This window comes from Onychostoma macrolepis, chromosome 04 (assembly GCF_012432095.1).
Source record: "Onychostoma macrolepis isolate SWU-2019 chromosome 04, ASM1243209v1, whole genome shotgun sequence".
In the NCBI taxonomy this organism is placed as follows: Eukaryota; Metazoa; Chordata; class Actinopteri; order Cypriniformes; family Cyprinidae; genus Onychostoma; species Onychostoma macrolepis.
Genome location: NC_081158.1, coordinates 21632054 through 21659275, shown reverse-complemented (window position 1 = coordinate 21659275; position 27222 = coordinate 21632054). Strand labels below are relative to the sequence as shown.

Here is a 27222-nt window from a genome sequence, read left to right as displayed (position 1 = left end):
TTATTATTATTATTATTATTTTACCCATGTGCTTTGTTGAAAATAAGTGTTCTGGTCAAACCAAGAAAAATGTAAAATGTATTGATTTATGTTAGAATGATGACTGTTAGAAAAGAATATGTGACTGGGCATAAAATCATAAAACCATGCCTGAGATCGAGTTAACATTGGTTGAACTTTGACACTGGAGAACACTGCGTTATGATCCAGAAAGTCCAATAACTTTAACCAAGCAGCATATCATGTCATTCCGTAGAGAATGGAATAAATTGAAAAAATCTAAAAATTTTAATTAAAAAAAAAATCCTTTTTATATTTTGATAGCTGAGAACTTTTCGACCATAAATGACACAACAAGACTATCTGTTATGTATGATGCTTTTACAGGTCAGATTTTAAATAGGTGGAGTCATTTTATGAAAATGGTGCACGTATAATATTTTTGAGATATTCATTGCAAAGCCAAGCTTAAGCTTTAAAATGACACGTATTTTGTATTGGTCAAGTAAGTGATCATGAAGTACCATGATGATAACTTTTCTTTTAAATGAAATTTATAGTGTAAATCAGGGGTGTCAAACTCAGTTCCTGGAGGGCCGCAGCCCTGCAGAGTTTCAGTCTAGCCCTGCTCCAACACACAGTCCTTGCAGTTTTCAAATAAGCCTGAAGGACTTGATTAGTTGGATCAGGTGTGAAAGCTAAACCAGAGACTTGAAGCGGCGCTGCGCAAAATGACCAGTGTATGACATCAAAGTACCGCGAGAGCGATAAGAGAGCAGATGGATCCTTATGCTTTCGAATCGCTCTCTCGCGGGACTTTGATGTCATACACTGATCATTCTGTATTACTTACTATTGGAGAAAGAGTAACGGCTAACTTGGACCACGTGTCCCTTAATAACCAATCATGTTACAGCCTTGACGTCATTGAATTTCAGTCAGAATTGTGCGACACTCAATCGCCGTTTACAGATCCCATAGAAACGAATGAGAAGTGCCATAAACTGAAGCCCACCTGTCACAAAAAGTCAGTGACTTCTCTTTTTCGTAGTAAACTCAAAAAATTGTTCAAACCAAAAGTATTGTTTAGTGTAAAACATGTTGAGATTAGCAGATAGGCTGTCGATTCATTAAATGATAAGCCGCTTCCTCTAAAAAGCTGTTTATTCAGCGTAGTAAAGCCTCTCCTCCATTGACATCCATTCAATAAAAAACGACCTCTGGTCTCCTTTCACACGAACTGCCAGACCGGAAGCGTTAGCTTTAGCCGTTACACTTTTTCGGCTAATGGTTGCAGGCTTACCTTCTAGTGGCCCTCCAGGAACTGAGTTTGACACCCCTGGTGTAAATTAAGCAGCATTATTTCTTACAATTAGGTCTACCTTGTTGTTTAATCAAGAGGTATAAGCTTAACACACACGATCGACTGAATATTGTGACGGATCGGTGGCCCTCCCCCTCATCATCATCACCACCCCGTCCCTTATTCGCCGCCCTTCACCAGGCTCCCGACTGGAGTGGGTGGATGAGAGGAGGGGCGTGGGATCAACGCGGGCTGGCGGCGTGTGATGAGGCACAGCTGGACTGAATGAAGCCTCATCACCGCCGCTGTTAAATGCCCAGCGCGCCTCTCCTCGAGAGACCGGTCTCTTCCCCCGTGCATGCACGCTGGTGTCCTCGTGGGTCCAGGAAGGGTGCGTAGAGGGACATCGCGCCACCGGAGATGTGAGCTGCAGAACCCGCGGTCCGGGAGAACGCCGCACCCGTATTACGGCCGTCGGGCCAGGATGCCGGGCCGATCAAGTCCCGCCAAAGGCCGAGGAAGAAGAGGAAGAGCCGCCGCTCAGAAGAAGCCGCCGCCCCTCGTAAACCGGACCAGAGCGGGAGCGCGTGCGGCCACCGGACTCCGCCCCTTCCCTGGACCCTTCCCCTTTGGAACACTGCCCTCCTTCACGAGCCCCGCAGCACAACGAGGACACCAGATCCCCCCGTTTTGTTGGACACTTTTCCCCCTTGGACACTGTTTTATTAGTTCTGTTAAATAAAAGCCTCTCCGAGGCCTGACGCCACACCCACTGTGTCTGTCGTTGGCTCCTCCCGTCACAATATCAATAACATAAGCAAAGCTTATTGGCACACTGTGCACTTTACTGAGTTGTTTACTGGATTGAAAAGAAGAATAAGTAGAAGAAAAAAAGCAATGATTTGAGATGAACATTCTCTTCTATTGTTAGAAGCTTTGTAGTGTAGATATAACCTACACACCTCTGCTAGGCAGTTTAAATGTGCTTTATGAAATGGCATCAATGAATCATTCTCTGACCATTAGTACACAGCACATTAAAAGGTTACACTTTATTTCGATTGTCCACTTTAGACATTCTACTTACTATAAGTAAGTTTGTAACTACATGTCAACTAATTCTCATTAATTTGTAACTACATGTCTACTAACTCTCAGGGTTATTATTGCTGCTCTTCCTGCTCATTCATGACAGGCCGCATGGATGGGCAGGGAGTTTTTGTCCAGAACAGAACCATAACGCCAATCAAATGGTTTCTGGGAGTATTCCTGGGCCCATTTAGTAATGTCAATGACAGAATCATGCCGATGAGTGATGCAGTGTTGTCTGAGGGCCCGAAGACCTCGGGCATCCAACATTTGTCTTTGGCCTTGTCCCTTACGCACAGAGATTTATCCAGTTTCTCTGAATCTTTTGATGATGTTATGCACTGTAGATGATGAGATTTGCAAAGTCTTTGCAATTTGACGTTGAGGAACGTTGTTTTTAAAGTATTCCACAATATTTTTACACACTCTTTCACAGATTGGAGAGTCTCTGCCCATCTTTACTTCTGAGACACTCTGCCTCTCTAAGACATCCCTTTTATGTTACAGACATGATGTCAATTATCTTAATTAGTTGCTAGATGTTCTCCCAGCTGAATCTTTTCAAAATTTCTTGCTTTTTCACCCCTTTGTTGCCCCCGTGCCAACTTTTTTGAGACCTGTAGCAGGCATCAAATTGGAAATGAGCACATTTAGTGGATAAAAGTGTAAAATTACCCGTTTAAACATATGTTATGTTATCTATGTTCTATTGTGAATAAAATATTTGCTCAAATGAAAGTCTTTTAGTTTTCATTTTATTCAAATTTAAAAAACGTCCCAACATTTCCGGAATTCGGGTTGTATATAAAGAGGGAAATGGGAAAAAATACATATATGTGAGATCCACTACTTATTTTTATTTATTTATTTTATTTTTTTTTTTTAAAGAAGTCTGTTGTGTTATTATTATTTATTTTAAACAACTGTTTTTCTATTGTAATATATTTCAAAATGTCATTTATAGCTGGCAAAGGAATATTTTCAGTGAGCATCACAGGATTCTTCAAAAATATTACTAGCATGCTGATTTGGTGCTAAAGAAACGTTTGTTATCATTATCGGTATTTTCAGGATTCTTTGATTAATATAAAGTTTAAAAGAACGTAATTCTATTAAAAAACTAATTTTTTTTTTAACGATGTACAAGTGCTTACTGTCACTTTTGATCAATTTAATATGATCTTGCTGAATGGAATAATACTTTTTTTTTTTAATTACCTTACAGGTCAACTTTTGAATGATAGTGTATATGAATCTAAAATTTCCAGTGAAAAAGTTTCACGCAGCATGCATGACTGTTTTATTTCAGCTTAATTATACACTGTCCATAATTTTATACAGGCTTGTGATCTGCCTGTCCTTGGTAAAGTCTTAGAACATCCCATAGCAAATAAACATGATTAAGAAATGTTTTCAACCACAACATCAGGCATCTCTTTGATGTATTGTACTCTCCTTCAACATCTACTACTCCTGAGCTGGTTATTTCGATGGATGCGGAGAAGGCATTTGACCGAGTGGAGTGGCCTTATTTGTTCTACACTTTAAAAAGATTTGGATTGGGCAGTTATTTCCTGGATTAAACTTCTGTATGCTTCTCCTTTAGCTCGTGTCCGTACCAACAATAACTATTCTGACTATTTTCCTCTCCGACGTGGTACTTGGCAGGCCTGCCCACTCTCCCCCTTACTGTTCGCTATTGCAATTGAACCTTTGGCAGTAGCTCTTAGCTTCAGTCAGATTATGGGGATCACAAGGGGGGGTTCTGTGCATAAACTGTCTTTATACGCCGATGATCTTTTACTTTTTATCTCTGATCCGGACAGATCCATACCCCAAGTGTTAGTTTTATTGAAGGAATTTGGGTAACACTTTATTTTGATGGTCCCTTTTGAACATTCTTTTGACAATAAGTAACTTTGCACTTATGTGTCAACAAACTCTCAGTAGAGTATTAGTAGGCTGTCTGATTAATATCTGCTAACTCTTTATAGTGATAGTCTCCCAACAGATAATCTACTGACTATAAGTAAATTTGCAAGTACATGTCAACTTATTCTAACCCTAACCCTACCAGTCTACTAATACTCTACTAACACTCTAATGAGAGTTAGTGTATATGTAGGTGCAACGTTACTTATAGTCAACAGAATGTGTTAAAGGGACCATCAAAATAAAGTGAAACCGGAATTTGGACAGGTCTCAGGGTATAAATAAAATTTTCATAAGAGTGAACTCATACCTATAAACTCTGTGGCCATAGCTTTTCCTCTTTGAAAACTCCCGTTTAAGACATCACTAGATAATTTTAATTATCTGGGCATCTGTGTAACTAAAAACTATTCTGATCTCTTTAACTGTAATTTCTCTCCTCTGCTGGATCAAATGACTAAAGATTTCCAACATTGGTCTTTATTGCCTCTTTCCCTAGCAGGTAAAATGAACATACTGCCTAAATTTTATATCTCTTTCAATGCATACCAGTTTTAATTCCCAAGTGTTTCTTTCACTCTTTGGATAGCTCTATTTCTCAGTTTATCTGAAATGGGAAAACTCCCAGAATACGAAAAGGCATCTTACAAAAGACCAAGGAGTTGGGTGGTTTAGCACTACCCAACTTCTTGTTTTATTATTGGGCTGCAAATGTCAGAAATATGTTATTCTGGTGTAGTTCTGATGATCAGCCCCCACCCTGGTTAAGGATTGAGGAGGATGCATGTGGTAAATCTTCACTTATGTCTCTTCTCTGTCTTCCTCTCTCATTATCACCTTTAACATTTTCCAATAATGTTATAGTTAAGAACTGTCCAAAGATCTGGTGTCAATTTAGGCGTCATTTTACTTTACAGTCAACACCTCTTTCATGTCCAGTGCACCGCAACCCCCTCTTTCCTCCCTCTCTCACTGATAAGGCTTTTGCGGCTTGGCTGAAACGTGGGATCATTTCTATTAAGCATCTCTACTTTGACGGAACGTTTGCTTCATTTGAACATTTGACTCAAGTTTTTAACTTGCCAAAGTCTCATTTTTTCAGATATTTGCAAATCCGGGACTTTGTCCGTAAGCATTTTCCCGGGTTCCCCATGAGCCCACCCTCCACCCTTGTCGATAGTATTTTCAATACTAATCCTTACCAAAGAGGAGCTATCTCTACAATATAAAATACTTTATCTGCATGTCACCCCTGGATTCTGATTGTCTTCAGATTACCTGGGCTAGGGACCTTAACATTGAGATAGATGCAGAGACATGGCAGTTGGTTTTAAAACGTGTTCATAATTCATCTGTTTTCGCTCGCCATAGGGTTTTACAGTGTAAAGTTGTTTACAGAGTACACTGGTCCAAAAGTAAATTAGCCCGTATGTTTCCCAATATTGACCCATGATGTGACAAGTGTCATCTAGAACCAGCTAATTTAGTCCACATGTTCTGGACTTGTCCTGCTCTGTCTCTTTTTTGGGAGTCTGTTTTTGACTCACTTTCAGCTACCACATCTGTTAAACTCTCTCCCTCCCCACTAATTGGGTTGTTTGGAGTCTTGCCTTCTGATTACTGAATTTTAAGAATTTGGTTACCCTTCCTTGAGCATGTTGGAACTCTGCAGCTGGATGCAGTCTCTCTCTTGATTAATTATCCATCTACACTGTACTATTATTACTCCATTTATCCCGATCGTGCACTTGTATTGCCATGTTAGTAGCACGTATTTGTAACTAAGCTATTTATTATATAATTTTTTTCTCTTACTCCTTTAATGTTTGTATGTTTATTACTTTTTGTCTATCTTGTTGTTTTGAAAATGTTTTCTATATTTACTTTTATGATGTTATTGAGAAGAATGAGCAGCTTTGTGAGACCTGATTAACACAAACTCCAGTACTATGAGGAACTAAATTAGGCTAGGTGAAGAAAGATCAGGAGTGGTTTCAGACCAGGTGTGGAATGCAGTTTGTGGGAACAGATACAGTACTGGAAAAAAAATCAAACCAGACGGGAACAGATGTTTGGTGTTATTTTAAAACACAAGGAAACAACAAAGGTTTCAAAAGAATCTGCGTAACCTGTTATTTACGTAGTACTTATGTAACGAAATAGCTACTTAGTGCTTTCATTTTCTTGACTTAAATCATCAAGTACTGTACTGTTCTTTCACTATTACTTAATTTGGTCATGATGGCATGGGATGTACAAGTACTGTTCAAATGGCCACTAAATTGGACATTTCAAAGTAGATTTTATGTTTAGTACAAGTTAAGCTCAACAGCATTTGTGGCATAATGTTGTGGCATAATACTATATTAAAAAAAAAAACTTTCTACTTACACTATTTGGACAAAGGTATTGGGAAGCCCCCTTCTAATGAACAAGTTTGACTACTTTAGTCATTTCCATGAGTACAAATCTTAATGTTTAAACATATAATGATATTCTAGGGAATTGTGTGCTTCTAATTTTATAGCAAAAGTTTGGACAGGACCTTTTTCTATTCTAACATGAATAGAAAATCCCAGCTGAACAGTATTGTTGTGATTTTAAATGCAGACCTAGAGCCAAAAACTCATCACCAAATACCAATAACTTGCATATACACTATATGGATAAAAGTACACTGTAAAAAGTTATAAGCTGACATTACTTTAAAAAAATGAGGAAACCCGTTGCCTTAAAATTATTAAGTAAATAATATATATTTTTTTTAAAGTTAAGTGAACTTGATAATTCACTTAACTTATTTTTTTAATTATCATTTACTTAAAAAAACTGAGGAAACCTGTTGCCTTAATTTTTAAGTTAAGTCAACTTATCACTTTTTACAGTGTATTAGGACAACCCATTTTCAGAACAGAAAAATGCACTTCCAAAACTCCACATTAATGAAGTCAGATTTTTAGAAAATGTAATCCCCGTAAAAGCCCAGTTTCAGATAAGATAAGTGGGAATGTCTTAAAACACTGTGCTGTTCAGTTAGCACCAGTTTTTACAGATATTTTCAGAGCGTCTTATTATTCTAGTATTGTCCCTGTCCGTACCATAATACCATAATTCCAGTGGCTAAAGTTTCCCTCAGGATTAAACAATATTTGTCCAATAGCACTTACATCACTAGTGATGAAGTGCTTTGTACAATTAGTGCGAAAACACATCGTATCTGAAACACAAAAATTATATTTGTCGATTTCTCAACAGCTTTTAACTACAGTATATTTCTCCCAGTATATTAGCTGCTACCCCGGCAAAATAATTTTCATTACACAGTAGGATGCTTACCTGGGTGACTAATTGTCTTCATTTCAGAATCCAGCAGATTATAATAGGAGGGTCTGTTTCGGATGAAATGATCACTCATTATCAATGTTATTATTGATTTCATATACAAATTCTCGTGTGAGTTCTTTAAAAACTCTTCTGTTAAACCTGTGTCTACAGCAGTTGTTCTGCCTGCCAAATGTCCTGAGGAGGATGGACTGGTAGAGAAAGATGTCCAAGTCTTGAGTGCTCACTTGCAAAACTCAGTTATTTTGAGGGATCTGCATCTACATCCGTCACATTTAACAAAAGAACACTGTGAAGCTGTTAGTGATTTAATTGCTAAGTTTCCTAACCTGTTTTCTGATGTTCCTTCCCAGACTACTGTTTTGAGTCATGATATTGATGTTGGAGATAGCAAGCCAATTAAACAGCATCCCTACAGAGTGAATCCAAAGAAACGGGAAGTAATGAAATCTGAGGTAACCTATTTATTGGAACATGGTTTAGCAACCCCTAGTCAAAGTCCATGGAGCTCGCCATGTATTCTAGTGCCCAAGTCCGACTCTACATTTAGATTCTGTACTGACTATCGTAAAGTCAATGCTGTGACCAAACCTGATTCTTTTCCTCTTCCAAGAATGGAACACTGTGTAGATAAGGTCGGTTCTGCTAGATATGTTACTAAATTATATCTTCTCAAAGGTTTACTGGCAAGTACCGTTAACGTCACATGCTTCTGAAATTTCTGCCTTTGTTACTCCAGATGCTTTGCTACAATACACTGTTATGGCTTTTGGCATGCGAAGTGCTCCCGCTACTTTTCAACGACTAATGAACCAGGTATTGTCGGGAGTGACCAATGTTGAGGTATACTTGGATGACGTTGTAGTCTTTTCTAACACTTGGGAGGAACATCTTAATCAGTTGTATGTGATCTTTGATCGGTTGAACAAGGCTTCTCTAACTCTTAATTTGGCTAAGTGTGAATTTGCCAAAGCTACCGTAACCTATCTTGGTAAATGTGTTGGCCAAGGGCAAGTGAAACCTGTTGAAGCCAAGATAGCTGCTATTGTTGAGTTTCCCATGCCCACTAACAAACGCGAGTTGCGCTGTTTATGTTAGTTTAGGGAGTTAGTTTAAATCGGCTGTATTTTGTTTTCTTTTCTTTGAAGTTTAGTCAGTTGGTTTATACAGTTAGCTCCTTTATGTTTGTTATTTTGGCCTTGCCCCCTTCTGAAGTTTATACCCCATTAATGTTACTCCTGTTTAGATGGTAAATAAAAACTTCTCTTTTTGCTGAACTACTGTGGCTGTGTGGGTTATTGTAACCTTTTTCTGGGTCTGGAGATGTTTTCTCTGCCGTCGCACAGTGCCTCACCAACAACCATTTTTAGTTGCGGTCTTCCCTAGACCACTTTAGACCGTAACACAGACATAAGTATGCAGATGATACTGCTTTAGTGAGCCTTTTACATGATGGTGAGGAAGAACATGAGCCTCTCTTGGCTTTCTTTTTAAATTGGTGTGAAAATTCAAATCTCCTCTTAAATATCTCCAAAACTAAGGAGATGATTATTGATTTTAGAGAGAAAAAGCAAAAAGTGTATTCTGTCCTACATTAATTAATGGGAGCAAATACAATTAGTAACAAATTACAAATACCTTTGTATAATACTGGACAATGAACTCAGTCGGGATGCATGGACTGATTAAGCAAGCTTCAACAAAGAATGTAGCCTAATTCTTAAAGAAATTACTGTCTCTTAATGTCCATAGCAGAATGCTTTTGATGTTTTTTGGGGCTTTTATTGAAAGCATTATGACATTTTATGTGATCTGTTGGTATAGTAATGCTTCCGAGGCTCAGAGTAGGTCATTGGGAAAGGTGGTAACAAGAGCAAGTAAATTGTTAGAAATAAAGTTACAGAGCATACAGAGTATATATACTGAACAAAATTATAAACGCAACACTTTTGTTTTTGCCCCCATTTTTCATGAGCTGAACTCAAAGATCTAAGACTTTTTCTATGTACACAAAAGGCCTATTTCTCTCAAATATTGTTCACAAATCTGTCTAAATCTGTGTTAGTGAGCACTTCTCCTTTGCCGAGATACTCCATCCACCTCACAGGTAAAATAAAAGGCCACTCTAAAATGTGCAGTTTTAATGTGCAATTCTATACTTCCTTTTGTTTGTTATTCTGTAAAACCACTTTTATATAAATCAGTGTATCTGTTTGTATCACAAGCATGGATCTTCAATTGGCGAACAATATCCAGAGGGCTTCACACAAGAGGGGTAATCCAATAACGTGAGCAGTAGTCCAGGCAGGAGCAAACAGAGTACAAAATGACAAGACTAAAGAGAGATCCAAGGTAGGCTACAAACTTCAGGGCAGGCAGCGATCAGACAAGAAACGAGATACACGAGCTAGGATAAATATACTAATGACCCAGGCAATAAACTAGACTTAGACTCAGAAAACACGGAAGGGCTCCGTAATGTAGCTATCACTGGGAGAGCGATAAACGCTAGACAATACTCTGTGATCTGAAAGAGGAAGTCCAAGGCTTATAAAGCGTGTCTGATTGGATTCAGCTGTGTATGTGTAATCAGTGCAATGGATGGATGATGTAGTCCGGAGTGACGCGTTACGTTCCCAATTAGATTTCTTGGGGCAAAAGGAAAGTAACGTTTTAAAGTAAAGGTTTGTAGCGGTAGAGAGATAGGTTTGAACCGTTCTCAGTCCCAGCAATCAGTGCACAAAGTAAGAAGCAAGTCAGTTTATTTACAATAAACAAATGACGAGATATATATATATATGTGCAAAATAATCTCCAAACAAACAATTTTAGCATAAGCAGCATCTCTTCAGGAGCGGGTAAAGCCAAAATAACAAACAAAAGGTTACTACCTGCCAGAAGAGAATCTAGTAAACCTACAAGAAAAATAAATACAAATAAACAGAATTCTTACCTGACTTCACAACTAGCAAAAACAGGAGAAAACGAGGACAAAAGAAAATGGCACCTGACTCCCTACTGCTCCAACACTAAAAGAAAACAGGCAAACGACTCAAAGCTGTGCACTACAGCCACATCACATTTGAGTTGTTTTAAATTTAAGCTTAACACATGAAACTGCACTCTACAGCCATAACACCGTCAACAAGAGCAACACTCTGGGACTGGAAACGTCTCAACACACTCGTGCTCTTGGGAGAAGGAACCCTCTCATTAGCTCTTCTTTCAGCTTATTGGCGGTTGGCAAACTAACTTAGTGCATTTCGTTTCGTTGACTGATGTTGTATGAACAGAAACCAGCAGAACAAACTTTACCAAAATCACATCCTCAATGTCTTTTGGTCTTTCTCTAGATGCTCTCGCTGGCTCTGGGCTCACTGAGGATGAAGAGACTATGGCAACATCTGGTCCAGATGAGGGCAGATTGAGTGATGGAGCGTCTTATGGCACTGGACCATTTCCAGGATGCTGCTGTGGACTTCTCCATCCTCTCTGCTCACACTAGTCTGTGGACATTTCAGATCCTGCAAAAATGCACAAATATAATACAAAATCAGTCATTTTAACAGCACAATATCATTTGATTTCTGTATTAGAAGTAACAAAATGATCTTACTTTATATTTTATTTCGGGTTTTCCTTTTTTCCCCACAAATGCCGCCGTCACCTGCTCCACCACGAAAACTCTGCAGCAAATGTACTGAAATCAAGAATCAGAAAAGTGCTGTAATAACTCTGTTTAAAATTACAGTAATTAAAATAAACTACCAACTTAACATTTAAAAGATGTTTTATTCATTTCTGTAGTGTACTCATTCAAAGCCTTCGATGGCAGCATTCCTCCATCAGTCACTCTTCACCGGATAAACACATCTGTCTCTGTAACATCCAGACAAGATTCGGTCACCTCTGTGATTTATCTGCTCAATACTGCATTTACATGTTGAGGTAGTTACTAATGTGTTAATTTATCCAACACAAATGCTCCTCAATTTATCAACAATACTAATGGACAAATAAAACAGATAACTTGTGTTTAGTTACTTTATGTAGATGTGTTAATTTACATTCCATTCATCTAATATAAACAGTGTTGACAACAGTGAATTCTACTATAATAGCACACATGCCTTGCTCAGATCATGTCTGATTCATGTTGTGATGTGCTCATATACATTTTCCTGTCACATATTAAATAGACATTTAGTAATTGTCTTTAAGATGTACAGTGAGGAAAATAAGTATTTGAACACCTTGCTATTTTGCAAGTTCTCCCACTTAGAAATCATGGAGGGGTCTGAAATTGTCATCGTAGGTGCATGTCCACTGTGAGAGACATAATCTAAAAAAAAAAATTCAGAAATCACAATGTATGATTTTTTAACTATTTATTTGTATGATACAGCTGCAAATAAGTATTTGAACACCTGTCTATCAGCTAGAATTCTGACCCTCAAAGACCTGTTAGTCTGCTTTTAAAATGTCCACCTCCACTCCATTTATTATCCTAAATTAGATGCACCTGTTTGAGGTCGTTAGCTGCATAAAGACACCTGTCCACCCCATACAATCAGTAAGAATCCAACTACTAACATGGCCAAGACCAAAGAGCTGTCCAAAGACACTAGAGACAAAATTGTACACCTCCACAAGGCTGGAAAGGGCTACGGGAAATTGCCAAGCAGCTTGGTGAAAAAGGTCCACTGTTGGAGCAATCATTAGAAAATGGAAGAAGCTAAACATGACTGTCAATCTCCCTCGGACTGGGGCTCCATGCAAGATCTCACCTCGTGGGGTCTCAATGATCCTAAGAAAGGTGAGAAATCAGCCCAGAACTACACGGGAGGAGCTGGTCAATGACCTGAAAAGAGCTGGGACCACCGCTTCCAAGGTTACTGTTGGTAATACACTAAGACGTCATGGTTTGAAATCATGCATGGCACGGAAGGTTCCCCTGCTTAAACCAGCACATGTCCAGGCCCGACTTAAGTTTGCCAATGACCATTTGGATGATCCAGAGGAATCATGGGAGAAAGTCATGTGGTCAGATGAGACCAAAATAGAACTTTTGGTCATAATTCCACTAAACGTGTTTGGAGGAAGAAGAATGATGAGTACCATCCCAAGAACACCATCCCTAATGTGAAGCATGGGGTGGTAGCATCATGCTTTGGGGTGTTTTTCTGCACATGGGACAGGGCGACTGCACTGTATTAAGGAGAGGATGACCGGGGCCATGTATTGCGAGATTTTGGGGAACAACCTCCTTCCCTCAGTTAGAGCATTGAAGATGGGTCGAGGCTGGGTCTTCCAACATGACAATGACCAAGCACACAGCCAGGATAACCAAGGAGTAGCTCTGTAAGAAGCATATCAAGGTTCTGGCGTGGCCTAGCCAGTCTCCAGACCTAAACCCAATAGAGAATCTTTGGAGGGAGCTCAAACTCCGTGTTTCTCAGCGACAGGCCAGAAACCTGACTGATCTAGAGAAGATCTGTGTGGAGGAGTGGGCCAAAATCCCTCCTGCAGTGTGTGCAAACCTGGTGAAAAACTACAGGAAACGTTTGACCTCTGTAATTGCAAACAAAGGCTACTGTACCAAATATTAACATTGATTTTCTCAGGTGTTCAAATACTTATTTGCAGCTGTAGCATACAAATAAATAGTTAAAAAATCATACATTGTGATTTCTGGATTTTTTTTTTTTTTTTAGATTATGTCTCTCACAGTGGACATGCACCTACGATGACAATTTCAGACCCCTCCATGATTTCTAAGTGGGAGAATTTGCAAAACAGCAGGGTGTTCAAATACTTATTTTCCTCATTGTATATGGTTGATGTAAATTCGCACATACTTGTGTTTTCTGGAGCTCCCCTGTTCGCTATACATAATAAAATGTTTTTTACAGAAAAATCACAAATATACTATACTGCCTAGCGTCTTACACCCTCAACAAGTTAACAGTTTACTCTACCGTAGCTCAACAAACGCCATTTAAACACAAGTAACCGTGTTTTTGGTTTGTACTCCCATTTGTTAACACCCCTCGTCGCTGTTGTCCTTCACGGTCGATGATAACCATATACTGTAAAAAAACAAACAAACAAAAAAAACGTATACTCCCGCGTGGGCTTCTGGGATAGAAAGGTATCGGCACTTCGGAGTCTGGGCGGGACGCAGTAGGTCATCCGGGGATCTCTCGCTTACTCTTTTATGGTGGTTTTCGGACATACTACTCTTCTCACGAACCCAATTCGCCTACTAGTAGGCAAGTAGGCATATTCTAACGATACTTAAATATACGCCCGAATCTCGCGAGAAATAGTGCTCCATCCTGGTAAATCTCGCCTACTCTTTTGTGAATGTTGAAATTTCATGCATACTTTTCCTTCGCCTACTGCTTTTTGCCTACTAAATAGAATGAAAGTATGCGGTTTCGAATGCAGCCACCCACATTGAAAATAAAACACAAATTCATGCGTCCTGGGACGTAACAGTCTGTGTGGTGTGTGAGAGTCAATATGATGCAGAGGCGACCTCTTGTGGCAGTCAGATGGAAGGCATTAGCTGACTGTATAAAGTGCTTATTTTGCATTTTCTTATGTTTACCAAAACATTCTAAACAAATATAAACAATTGGCGTGGAACACACTTGCTAAAGAGAGCAGTTCAGAGCCTAGTGAGCCTCAAGGGTGAGACAAAAAAGCAATCGACTGATTGATTTGACAGATTTTACAGTCTAATGTGATCCTCCATTTTTTTGCACAGAAAAAAAAAACAAAACAAACAAAAAATTAAATAAAAAAAACAGGACAACAGTAGACTTTTGAGGTTTATTGTTGATCATTGTTGTGGCTTCCATTGTTTTCTCCTTCATAAGACCCCGACACCATGTGCTCTGTGTGTGTTTTTCAAAGACACTGCCTCCCTCAGGCTGCACACGAGTTTCAGTTCTGATTCAAACAATGAAAGACAAACTGAGCATCTACCAATAAGTGTATGTAAAATAAATAAATAAATAAAAGTAAATCATGCCCAAATAACTGTCTTTGAGATGCAGGAATGCTAATGAAAAGCTTTTTTGTTCCCCTCACTAAAGAAACACGAAATGAACACAGAAAGTATTTTGACACTTTGTGTTAGTCGCAGCTCTAATGTGATGAACAACACTGTTTACTCTGCTAGGATATTTGTGTGAGCCTGAGATGAAACTGACTTCACACATCCACTAAGAATTACTTTGACCCAGGTTGCAAAAACAGAGATGACAGTTGTAAGAAAATATCTTATATAATTTGTTTGCAGAGGACACTTGGTTTGTCTTTTTATATCTAATGCAATGACATTCAGACCTTTTTTTGTGTGACTAGGTGTTAAAAAGCTATAAATGTAATTATATAGGCTAGTCCTGTCTATTCATTTCTCTTCCTGTAAAGCTCATATAAAGCTACACTTGAACATGAACGCATGCTTTTCAAAACAGAAAACAGGAAACTTCCACTGAATAGATGTGCTATGAGAAACATTTCAATCGATGAAGTGAGCTACAACTGATACACAAAATCACATAAATGATTTATTCATGACACAACACAACACAAAAAACCTAGAGTTGTAAATAAATACACTTTTTACACACCAAAACAAGTGCTGAACAATTTACACTTGAGCTTTCCATCACTGATTCACTTCTGTTGATTTAGGTCAGTCCATGAGAGAATCAAGGAGGGTTAAGAAATTAAACATACAATTCTTTAAAATGAGTGATTGTAGAAGCACTTGTGCATTTAAAGGTTAAACATGCATGTTGATGCTGACACAGGAAGTTCAGTCAGTATATAAAGTTGCTGACCGTTCACACAGCACACTTTCACACGGTTTCAATCAGCAGCAGCTCAGGACTTCAGATCCAAAAATATGAAGATTTTATTTTTTTATTTATGCATGTAAATACTAGCATGTACAAGAGTGTTTCTCTACAGGAGTATCTGTTAATGAAGAGATGGACACTGCAGAGACAATCATTCTCTTCTGTTTTCTGTTAAAAGGTATGATTTTCCTTCCCTTCTTCACACATCTAGTGTTCAGTATGACTGAGAATGTAAATGAAGTAGTTTAACAAGTGCTGAACTACTGCATTAAACTATATGGGAACTTTTCATTTCAAACATTTTAGCTAAATCAGTTACATACTAATTGATACACAAATTGGTTTCTAAAGACTAGTATCTCATTCAAAATATTTACAATATTACAGTAATTGAAATACTGAAATACATTAATAGTTACAAATATGCTTGATGTAGATTCCACTGTTGCTGTTGCTCTGCTTGTTCTCTGTTTAAAATGATACCGTAAACACCCTTTAAAATAATGTTTTTCATCATGTGTGTGTTGCAGGTGTTTGCTGTAGAGATTTTAGTGTCAGTCTGCCAGAGAAGATTGAAGCTCTCAGTGGATCCTGTGTGATCATAAAGTGCAGATTTGAGATTAAGAAAGAATATGACACAGACCTCACTGAGAGAGCTACAGGAGTGTGGTTCAAAGATGAGACTCAAGTGAACAGCGTAGTGTTTAACTCAAGCACATCAAGCCAGAACTCCGTCATTAGAGGGAATATAACTGGAAAAATAAAAGATAAGGACTGCACCACTGTCTTTTATGACCTCAGATCAAGTCACAGAGGTCGGTATTACTTCAGGATTGAGGGTGAACATGGACTGAAACAGACCTTTAAACAAGACAGTGTTTCAATACATGTGATTGGTGAGTAAATTCATGACTGGAAATATTATTCATAGGCCTTGATATTTGTATAATGGTGAAATGAGAACATGAATTTAATGGGACTAGACATTTCTTATAAGACATAAATCTGTGTGTATTTCAGAGTCTCCTCCCAAACCCAGAGTGCAGCTGTATGTGGCGCAGGATCAGGAGGAGGTGTTGGAGGGGAGCTCTGTGAGTCTGCGCTGCTCTGCTGAGACTCTCTGCTCCTCTCCTCCAGCAACTCTCACATGGAGCTCCACTCCCAGAATCCCCCTCAGTGAGAGCAGCAGACTACAGGAGCTCATCTCTGATCTGAACTTCACTGCTACTCACCGTGAGCATGGAGTCACTTTCACCTGCACTATAACCTACCAGCTACAGGACAAGAACAAAACAGCACAGGACAGCATCACAGTACATGTTCAGTGTAAGTGAGGCTTTTTACTTTTGACTTGTGAATCATATTATTTAGATTTTTATTGTGAGGCCCTGATTTTGTTTTCCCTTCAGATTCCCCTAAAAACACAGCAGTGTCTGTGGCTCCCTCCAGCTCTGTGTTGGAGGGCAGTTCGGTGACTCTGATCTGCAGCAGTGATGCAAATCCAGCTGTGAACTACACCTGGTCCAGAGAGAGTGAAGGACAGCTGGAGCAGCTGCAGACTGGAGACACTCTTACCTTCAACAGGACCGACCCGACACACAGAAGCTGGTACCACTGTACAGCTCAGAACCAACATGGTGCCCAAAACTCATCAGTGAAGCTGGACATTCAGTGTGAGTATTACATAACAGCCAGTTTTACCTCGTCACATTCATTAGCACCAGTCAGTTTTATAATTAACAGTTATGACACTGTTATTGTGTTATGACGCAATAATAGCTACTATAACATATCACTGACTAGAGCAGAATCGTTACAGTTATTTTGTTTTTTTCTTCTTTCATTTTAATACTTTCAGATGCACCTAAAATCTCTTCATCCTCCAGCTGTAACAGAACTAATGTAACTGTGTGTTTCTGTGAGGCTGATGGGAATCCCTCTCCTGAACTGGAGTGGCATCTGTCTGGACGTCCTGTCACTAACTCTTCAAACACGTTCATCAGTGAAGAGCGATTGAGCAGCACAGGCTTGAGGAGCTCCATCACTCTACATCAGTCTCTCACACACACATCCACTCTGCAGTGTGTCAGTAACAACACTCGAGGCACTGCAAGAAAACTGCTTCAGCTGCCTTCATCTGTTGAACGTGAGTTTCAGTTCTGTGATTCATCCAATAGAAGACAAATCTGTCAATAAGAATATATAACTCTAAGTAAACTGTAAATAATAGCTTAACTGTCATTGTGATAAATGTTAATGCTAATCCCCCACTTTTTAGATCATTCTTATGCTCCTTTCACTATGGTAATTTTTTATTTTTTAAACATTACAATATAACTCTCTAACACTTGCTTAATAGTTTACCAAACAATCATTTATTCTTTAGGTTTGAATCTTTTCTCTGTGCTGATTGGAGTTGCTGTCGTGACTTTGGTGGTCGTGATGTTGTGCGCCATTATATATACATGTGTACGGTAGGTGCACAACATATAGAAACATGCACCTTGTTGATAGGAAACACATAAATGAAAACAAACAATGTACAAAACATGACTGCAGTAATTGTTGTAGTGACTCTCGAGTTGCAAAAAACAAGTTAACAAAAGTCAGTATGGACTGTACAGATTGCAGCGAGAACTGGAGGTGAGTGATGTTAAATCAGTTTTAAGGCACATCATACATTATGTTCTAAAATGGAATCATAGTCAGAAGCTAAAATATTGGAGTCTGTTCCCATCACCCACTACGTGATTTTCCCAAAATCTGCAGAGCTTTGACTTTTGGCAAATAATGAACTCATCCAGACAGCAAATTACAGCAAAAATCAGCCAAAAGTGGTGTAGTGTTGTAGCTTTAACACTTAATCAATAACCTATAAAATCCAAGAACATACTTACAGTCTTATACAGGAGCCTCAAAACACATTTGCATATACATTTTATTATTTTATTTTTTATGAAAGTTCTTGCATTAGATGTCAATGACAAAGTCCCATTGTAATAAAATAGGGCTTGTATCCAATTTCAAACCCCAAAAACAGAAGAATTTTGTTAAGCTTTAAATTATAAACATTATGTGAAATATATCAAAATGAACAAAAAAGTGTGTGAGACTGATTGTCAAGCATTAGTTACTGTGATGAACAAAACTGTGGTTACTCTGTTTGTACATTTGAGAATTTTTTGAGGAAATCTGACTTTATATGTCCAAAAAATTATTGATTAAAAGCTATTTTAGAAATTACTTCGCTATCTCAAGAAATAGTACAAACATGTACTATACTTTACTATTTAATATACTTAAAACTAATATACTTTTTTTTTAACAGCTTGTCCACTAAGCTGAAGGTGAGTCCTTTATTTCATAGATATGTTAAGTCACCATGATGATGATGATGATGATGGTGTTGAAGAGTGTGTTGTTTTCAGGCTCAGAATGAGGCAGTCGACACATATGCTTCTCTTCAGCTCTCTGCTCCAGCCTCTGAATATGAGACTTTGAACATTAAGAGAGGTCACAAACACATCTGATCTCCTCCTTTGTCTTCTTCAGTCAGCTGGACTTTCAGGATTTTAAAAATACACATTTCCAATATGAAAGACTAATAAAAAACTAAATGCTTCATATCTGATACATAACAAAAGCAAGAAGACCAAGTCTCACTACCAGAGAAATAAGCTATTTTGATATTTGATTTGAGCCAAATCTGTTTAGTTGTTTGAATAAAACATTTCACACATTTAGAAACTTGTAATGAGATGAAAACAAACAAACAAACAAAAAATATTTTAAATGCATTCTGGTTATTAATTAGTCTACTATCACTTTTGTGTTATTTTATGGACTGCCTGATAACAAATACATATTTTATTTTCTCCATTGTCTTATAAAATTAGCTGAACATTCAGGATTTTTAAATGAATATGTCCTGTATGAAACACACATGTTTTACCCCATGAAGATTGAACAGATGATAATCATAAATAAATGATTTTAAAAAGTGCTAATTGTGTTCTTCAGTTCTATACTTCCTTTTGTTTGTTATTCTGTAATATTCTGTATGTCTTTTTAGCTGACTGTATAAAGTGCTTATTTTGCATTTTCTTATGTTTACCAAAACATTCTAAACAAATATAAACAGTTGGTGTGGAACACACTTGGTAAAGAGAGCAGTTCAGAGCCTAGTGAGCCTCAAGGGTGAGACAAAAAAGCAATCGACTGATTGATTTGATAGATTTTACAGTCTAATGTGATCCTCCATTTTTTGTACAGAAAAAAAAAAAAAAAAAAAAAAAAAAAAAAAAAAAAAACAGCACAGGACAACAGTAGATTTTTTTTTTTTTTTTTTTTTGTAAGTCTTTATAATCTTTTGAGGTTTATTGTTGATCATATTGTGGCTTCCATTGTTTTCTCCTTCATAAGACCCCGACACCATGTGCTCTGTGTGTGTTTTTCAAAGACACTGCCTCCCTCAGGCTGCACACGAGTTTCAGTTCTGATTCAAACAATGAAAGACAAACTGAGCATCTACCAATAAGTGTATGTAAAATAAATAAATAAATAAAAGTAAATCATGCCCAAATAACTGTCTTTGAGATGCAGGAATGCTAATGAAAAGCTTTTTTGTTCCCCTCACTAAAGAAACACGAAATGAACACAGAAAGTATTTTGACACTTTGTGTTAGTCGCAGCTCTAATGTGATGAACAACACTGTTTACTCTGCTAGGATATTTGTGTGAGCCTGAGATGAAACTGACTTCACACATCCACTAAGAATTACTTTGACCCAGGTTGCAAAAACAGAGATGACAGTTGTAAGAAAAGATCTTATATAATTTGTTTGCAGAGGACACTTGGTTTGTCTTGTTATATGTAACGCAGTGACATTCAGACCTTTTTTTGTGTGACTAGGTGTTAAAAAGCTATAAATGTAATTATATAGGCTAGTCCTGTCTATTCATTTCTCTTCCTGTAAAGCTCATATAAAGCTACACTTGAACATGAACGCATGCTTTTCAAAACAGAAAACAGGAAACTTCCACTGAATAGATGTTCTATGAGAAACATTTCAATCGATGAAGTGAGCTACAACTGATACACAAAATCACATAAATGATTTATTCACAACACAACACAACACAACACAACACAACACAACACAAAAAACCTAGAGTTGTAAATAAATACACTTTTTACACACCAAAACAAGTGCTGAACAATTTACACTTGAGCTTTCCATCACTGATTCACTTCTGTTGATTTAGGTCAGTCCATGAGAGAATCAAGGAGGGTTAAGAAATTAAACATACAATTCTTTAAAATGAGTGATTGTAGAAGCACTTGTGCATTTAAAGGTTAAACATGCATGTTGATGCTGACACAGGAAGTTCAGTCAGTATATAAAGTTGCTGACCGTTCACACAGCACACTTTCACACGGTTTCAATCAGCAGCAGCTCAGGACTTCAGATCCAAAAATATGAAGATTTTAATTTTTTTTTATTATTTTTTATTTATGCATGTAAATACTAGCATGTACAAGAGTGTTTCTCTACAGGAGTATCTGTTAATGAAGAGATGGACACTGCAGAGACAATCATTCTCTTCTGTTTTCTGTTAAATGGTATGATTTTCCTTCCCTTCTTCACACATCTAGTGTTCAGTATGACTGAGAATGTAAATGAAGTAGTTTAACAAGTGCTGAACTACTGCATTAAACTATATGGGAACTTTTCATTTCAAACATTTTAGCTAAATCAGTTACATACTAATTGATACACAAATTGGTTTGTAAAGTCTGGTATCTCATTCAAAATATTTACAATATTACAGTAATTAAAATATTGAAATACATTAATAGTTACAAATATGCTTGATGTAGATTCCACTGTTGCTGTTGCTCTGATTGTTCTCTGTTTAAAATGATACCGTAAACACCCTTTAAAATAATGTTTTTCATCATGTGTGTGTTGCAGGTGTTTGCTGTAGAGATTTTAGTGTCAGTCTGCCAGAGAAGATTGAAGCTCTCAGTGGATCCTGTGTGATCATAAAGTGCAGATTTGAGATTAAGAAAGAATATGACAAATACCTCACTGAGAGAGCTACAGGAGTGTGGCTCAAAGATGGAGATCATTTGAATAACCAAGTGTTTAACTCCAGAGATCCCAAACCTAATCACTTTAATGGGAAGATAACTGGACAACTGCACGAGAAGAACTGCACCACTGTCTTTTATAATGTTAATTCAAAGCACAGTGGTAAATATTTCTTCAGGATTAATAGTGAAGTTATGAAATACACCTACAAAACGAACAGCTCCACTATAGATGTCATTGGTGAGTGATTTCTGCCTTTTATTTATCAATGAATGTGTGTTTTAAAAGTTGCCATCATTGTCATTTACTTTCTCTGTTTCAGAGTCTCCTCCCAAACCCAGAGTGCAGCTGTATGTGGCGCAGGATCAGGAGGAGGTGTTGGAGGGGAGCTCTGTGAGTCTGCGCTGCTCTGCTGAGACTCTCTGCTCCTCTCCTCCAGCAACTCTCACATGGAGCTCCACTCCCAGAATCCCCCTCAGTGAGAGCAGCAGACTACAGGAGCTCATCTCTGATCTGAACTTCACTGCTACTCACCGTGAGCATGGAGTCACTTTCACCTGCACTATAACCTACCAGCTACAGGACAAGAACAAAACAGCACAGGACAGCATCACAGTACATGTTCAGTGTAGGATTTCTGTGGCATCAGTACTTTTCTCCTCTATATGCTGCCTAAAAACCACGTGCTTAATGTGTATCATGTCATTCTCTCTTCTTTTTCAGATGCACCTAAAATCTCTTCATCCTCCAGCTGTAACAGAACTAATGTAATTGTGTGTTTCTGTGAGGCTGATGGGAATCCCTCTCCTGAACTGGAGTGGCATCTGTCTGGACGTCCTGTCACTAACTCTTCAAACACGTTCATCAGTGAAGAGCGATTGAGCAGCACAGGCTTGAGGAGCTCCATCACTCTACATCAGTCTCTCACACACACATCCACTCTGCAGTGTGTCAGTAACAACACTCGAGGCACTGCAAGAAAACTGCTTCAGCTGCCTTCATCTGTTGAACGTGAGTTTCAGTTCTGTGATTCATCCAATAGAAGACAAATCTGTCAATAAGAATATATAACTCTAAGTAAACTGTAAATAATAGCTTAACTGTCATTGTGATAAATGTTAATGCTAAACCCCCACTTTTTAGATCATTCTTATGCTCCTTTCACTATGGTTATTTTTTATTTTTTAAACATTACAATATAACTCTCTAACACTTGCTTAATAGTTTACCAAACAATCATTTATTCTTTAGGTTTGAATCTTTTCTCTGTGCTGATTGGAGTTGCTGTCGTGACTTTGGTGGTCGTGATGTTGTGCGCCATTATATATACATGTGTACGGTAGGTGCACAACATATAGAAACATGCACCTTGTTGATAGGAAACACATAAATGAAAACAAACAATGTACAAAACATGACTGCAGTAATTGTTCCCATCACCCACTACGTGATTTTCCCAAAATCTGCAGAGCTTTGACTTTTGGCAAATAATGAACTCATCCAGACAGCAAATTACAGCAAAAATCAGCCAAAAGTGGTGTAGTGTTGTAGCTTTAACACTTAATCAATAACCTATAAAATCCAAGAACATACTTACAGTCTTATACAGGAGCCTCAAAACACATTTGCATATAAATTTTATTAATTTTTTTTAATGAAAGTTCTTGCATTAGATGTCAATGAAAAAGTCCCATTGTAATAAAATAGGGCTTGTATCCAATTTCAAACCCCAAAAACAGAAGAATTTTGTTAAGCTTTAAATTACAAACAGTATGTGAAATATATCAAAATGAACAAAAAAGTGTGTGAGACTGATTGTCAAGCATTAGTTACTGTGATGAACAAAACTGTGGTTACTCTGTTTGTACATTTGAGAATTTGGTAACACTTTATTTTGATGGTCCCTTTTGAACATTCTGTTGACACTGAGAAATGTTGCAACTACATGTCAACAAACTCTCATAAGAGTTTTAGTAAATGGTTTGCTTCATATCTACTCACTTGTAGGGTTTGATACATAAATATAATTTAATTTAGCTCAAAGGGAATCATTTATGATTTTATAGGGAATTTGAACAGAATCACTGTTTTGCGGCTGATCGCTGAGTCGGCAGAGATTCACTGAACGAGCCGTATAACATTAATTCTGCACTGGATATTAAAATCCAAAATATAGTGAAAACACTATTAATAAGCACAGTAACAAGATCGGCAGATTAAGACATTAACTTGTAAGCACAAAACACAAGATACTTCTGTTTTAAATATAAATACGACTTTATTTATATAAACCTAAGACATAAACTAATCTAACACATGAACACAAGCATTCACACATTCACACGTTGCAAAAAGAGAGAAAGGAGGAGTTTAGAGAATGAGAAAGTGAAATCCCAAGTTTATAGCAATATGTGCTATCACATAGACCTGAACAAACCATCAATCACTTAATTAACCCTCGCATCGAGTTTCTCAATGAGGCTAAAATGTATATTAAATGCACCCGTTCAGCTAGAATCTGGAGTTGTTTTACTTGCGTTGCCTTTGTGTTACAGGGATTCCCTTCTGTCGTCATCGTTGCAGGAAAGGGGTTTTCCCGAGTTGGTGATTGGCTGGAAGTTCAGTAGTCTTTGAAGTGATGTCTTGGGAAGCCAATGGTTGGGCGTTGGCTGAGGATGGTTTTGAAGTCAGTTGCTGGTTGAAGTTTGAAGCGGGTGCAGTCGGAGCTGGACTTTGCGGCAAACTTAACTTTTGAACACGAGACTCAACGGAAAGAAAAGAAACTACAGTAAAAGAATAAATTGAGTAACAAGACTAGGTGGTTTTTCCTCTCATCGTGGTGTTAAGTAGCAACTGGCCTGTAGGCCAGAGCACGCTCAAAGAGCGCTAAAACAGCGTCAAAACGCGGTGGCGAGAAGAGAGAAGGATGAGAGAGAAGAAGGGCAGAAGGGATGGTGTCCTGAGGTTTTAAACTCGGCTTTTTGGACACATCCCATCTGGTGTCTTGACCAATTAGATAGGCTATTATCTTAGCTAGGGTTGTTCCTTCCATCATAAATCAGCACGTTATCAGTCACATGGTCTGAATTTTACACACTCTTGCAAAGTATAATTTTGGATGTGATTTCTATAACCAGAATATGATACATTTGACAAAGAATCAATTGGAAGAAACGTTTCAAGCTAGAAATGTCAAACTCATACATACCAAACACGACTAACCTTAAAGTCATTCAATAGTTATTAAAAAGACATACATAATGTGCTTAAAACATGATAGTCTAATGTGTGGGTTACATACATAATATAGTGTTATGCCTAGAAAAGTTCCTTTTAGGATGATTTTATATGCATATGAAAAAGAAAGTCTCTGTGTAGTTCTGTGGAGACCAAAAGACATGTTCTTTGGACAGAGGAATTTCAGTCTGGTTCTTTGTCTGCTATGTGTGGGGGAAAAGTCAATCTAAAGAAGCTTGTGATTTCTCTCGTGGAACACATGTGATAGCCATCTCTTTGACCATTAATCTTGATTATTTACCCCAAATTTGACGATCTCCTTCCTGCGTTGAACACTTATCAATAAGTGTTCTTTTGTCTTAATGTTGCAAACTGTTCTGGAAGAGACTTGTTGGTTAGGCTTGCTCCAGAGGTCGGAGCTAGGCATCTTTACGACGTTGTCATGTTCTCCTGGAATTTCGGCTCCTCATGTTTCGATGTCCTGATCGAATCTTAGTTTTGTCTGACTCGTTCTGATGCTACTCACTCCTTATTGTGTTGGTCTCCCAACAGATATTCTACTGACTATAAGTAACTTTGCAAGAACGTGTCAACTTAATCTAAGCCTAACCCTACCAGTCAACTAATACACTACTAACACTCTAATGAGAGTTAGTAGAAATGTAGGTGCAACATTACTTATAGTCAACAGAATGTGTTAAAGGGACCATCAAAATAAGGTGAAACCGAGAATTAAAAGTCATTTTAGAAATGACTCCGGTATCTCAAGAAATAGTACAAACATGTGTTATACTTTACTATTTAATATACATAAAACTAATATACTTTTTTTTAACAGCTTGTCCACTAAGCTGAAGGTGAGTCCTTTATTTCATAGATATGTTAAGTCACCATGATGATGATGATGATGATGGTGTTGAAGAGTGTGTTGTTTTCAGGCTCAGAATGAGGCAGTCGACACATATGCTTCTCTTCAGCTCTCTGCTCCAGCCTCTGAATATGAGACTTTGAACATTAAGAGAGGTCACAAACACATCTGATCTCCTCCTTTGTCTTCTTCAGTCAGCTGGACTTTCAGGATTTTAAAAATACACATTTCCAATATCAAAGACTAATAAAAAACTAAATGCTTCATATCTGATACATAACAAAAGCAAGAAGACCAAGTCTCACTACCAGAGAAATAAGCTATTTTGATATTTGATTTGAGCCAAATCTGTTTAGTTGTTTGAATAAAACATTTTACACATTTAGAAACTTGTAATGAGATGAAAACAAACAAACAAACAAAAAATATTTTAAATGCATTCTGGTTATTAATTAGTGTAATATCACTTTTGTGTTATTTTATGGACTGCCTGATAACAAATACATATTTTATTTTCTCCATTGTCTTATAAAATTAGCTGAACATTCAGGATTTTTAAATGAATATGTCCTGTATGAAACACACACTGTTTTACCCCATGAAGATTGAACAGATGATAATCATAAATAAATGATTTTAAAAAGTGCTAATTGTGTTCTTCAGTTCTATACTTCCTTTTGTTTGTTATTCTGTAATATTCTGTATGTCTTTTTAGCTGACTGTATAAAGTGCTTATTTTGTATTTTCTTATGTTTACCAAAACATTCTAAACAAATATAAACAGTTGGTGTGGAACACACTTGGTAAAGAGAGCAGTTCAGAGCCTAGTGAGCCTCAAGGGTGAGACAAAAAAGCAATCGATTGATTGATTTGATAGATTTTACAGTCTAATGCAGTGGTTCTCAACCTTTTTTGTCCAGTGCCCCCCTACCCATTATCCAGGTCCCCCAACGCTCCCCCATCAAATAAAACAGTCTAATTGTCTTCACTGAACATTACAGTTGATTATTATTTTGTGTTTATAATGAGAACTGTTATTTTTACAGTACCATTCAAATGTATGGGGTTATTATGATTTTTAAGAAATTAAGTTAATTTAAGGATCCATTGAGTTGATCAAATAAGACAGTGAAGTACTTTTTTTTTTACAGTGAAATATTTGAAAATAATGTAATAAGATTAATTTAAGCTTAGTTTTTAAACATGTTGGAGCTTTTTCAATAAGCTTTCAGTGAAAAATAACAATATTTATCCCTTAGTTTTAAAAAATATATATATATTTTTTGAATATATTGAATTTCCTTTTTTTTCTGACATAGTAGACATGGTAATTTTGGTGGGTAAACCACATTTACACTTGCAAATGGAAGAAATATAAACCCTCTTTTACTATATGTCATAAATTCTGTGTCAATATTTCAAAGTTTGCTTACAAATACTTCAAAGTACAATTTCAGAAAAGTTGGGATGTTTTGTAAAATG

General features: G+C 37.4%; 2 protein-coding genes and 1 long non-coding RNA gene across 4 annotated transcripts; 2 read left to right on the top strand and 1 right to left on the bottom strand.

Annotated features, from left to right (window-relative positions):
• Positions 1–9762: 9762 nt before the first annotated feature.
• On the bottom strand, positions 9763–14110 carry LOC131539205 (uncharacterized). The gene is made up of 3 exons (XR_009270805.1): positions 13645–14110; positions 11283–11545; positions 9763–11190 (listed from the first exon to the last, which is right to left on the bottom strand). It is a non-coding gene; the product is annotated as an uncharacterized LOC131539205 (long non-coding RNA).
• Positions 14111–15400: 1290 nt separating this feature from the next.
• On the top strand, positions 15401–19665 carry LOC131539536 (myelin-associated glycoprotein-like). Its single transcript, XM_058774162.1, has 8 exons — positions 15401–15718; positions 16071–16436; positions 16561–16866; positions 16950–17213; positions 17399–17686; positions 17927–18014; positions 18869–18887; positions 18969–19665. Exons 1-8 carry the CDS (start codon positions 15673–15675, stop codon positions 19068–19070), a joined length of 1479 nt encoding a protein of 492 aa, XP_058630145.1. The 5' UTR covers positions 15401–15672; the 3' UTR covers positions 19071–19665.
• A 1169-nt stretch (positions 19666–20834) lies between these two features.
• LOC131539538 (sialic acid-binding Ig-like lectin 13) lies at positions 20835–26558 on the top strand. Of its 2 annotated transcripts, none has more exons than XM_058774165.1 (7): positions 20835–21163; positions 21516–21875; positions 21958–22263; positions 22359–22646; positions 22887–22969; positions 25711–25729; positions 25811–26558. In XM_058774165.1, exons 1-6 carry the CDS (start codon positions 21118–21120, stop codon positions 25720–25722), a joined length of 1095 nt encoding a protein of 364 aa, XP_058630148.1. In that variant the 5' UTR covers positions 20835–21117; the 3' UTR covers positions 25723–25729; positions 25811–26558. The 2 variants fall into 2 exon arrangements, with proteins under 2 accessions (XP_058630148.1, XP_058630147.1); XM_058774164.1 differs by having other exon boundaries at positions 22887–22974.
• The last annotated feature ends 664 nt before the right edge of the window (positions 26559–27222 follow it).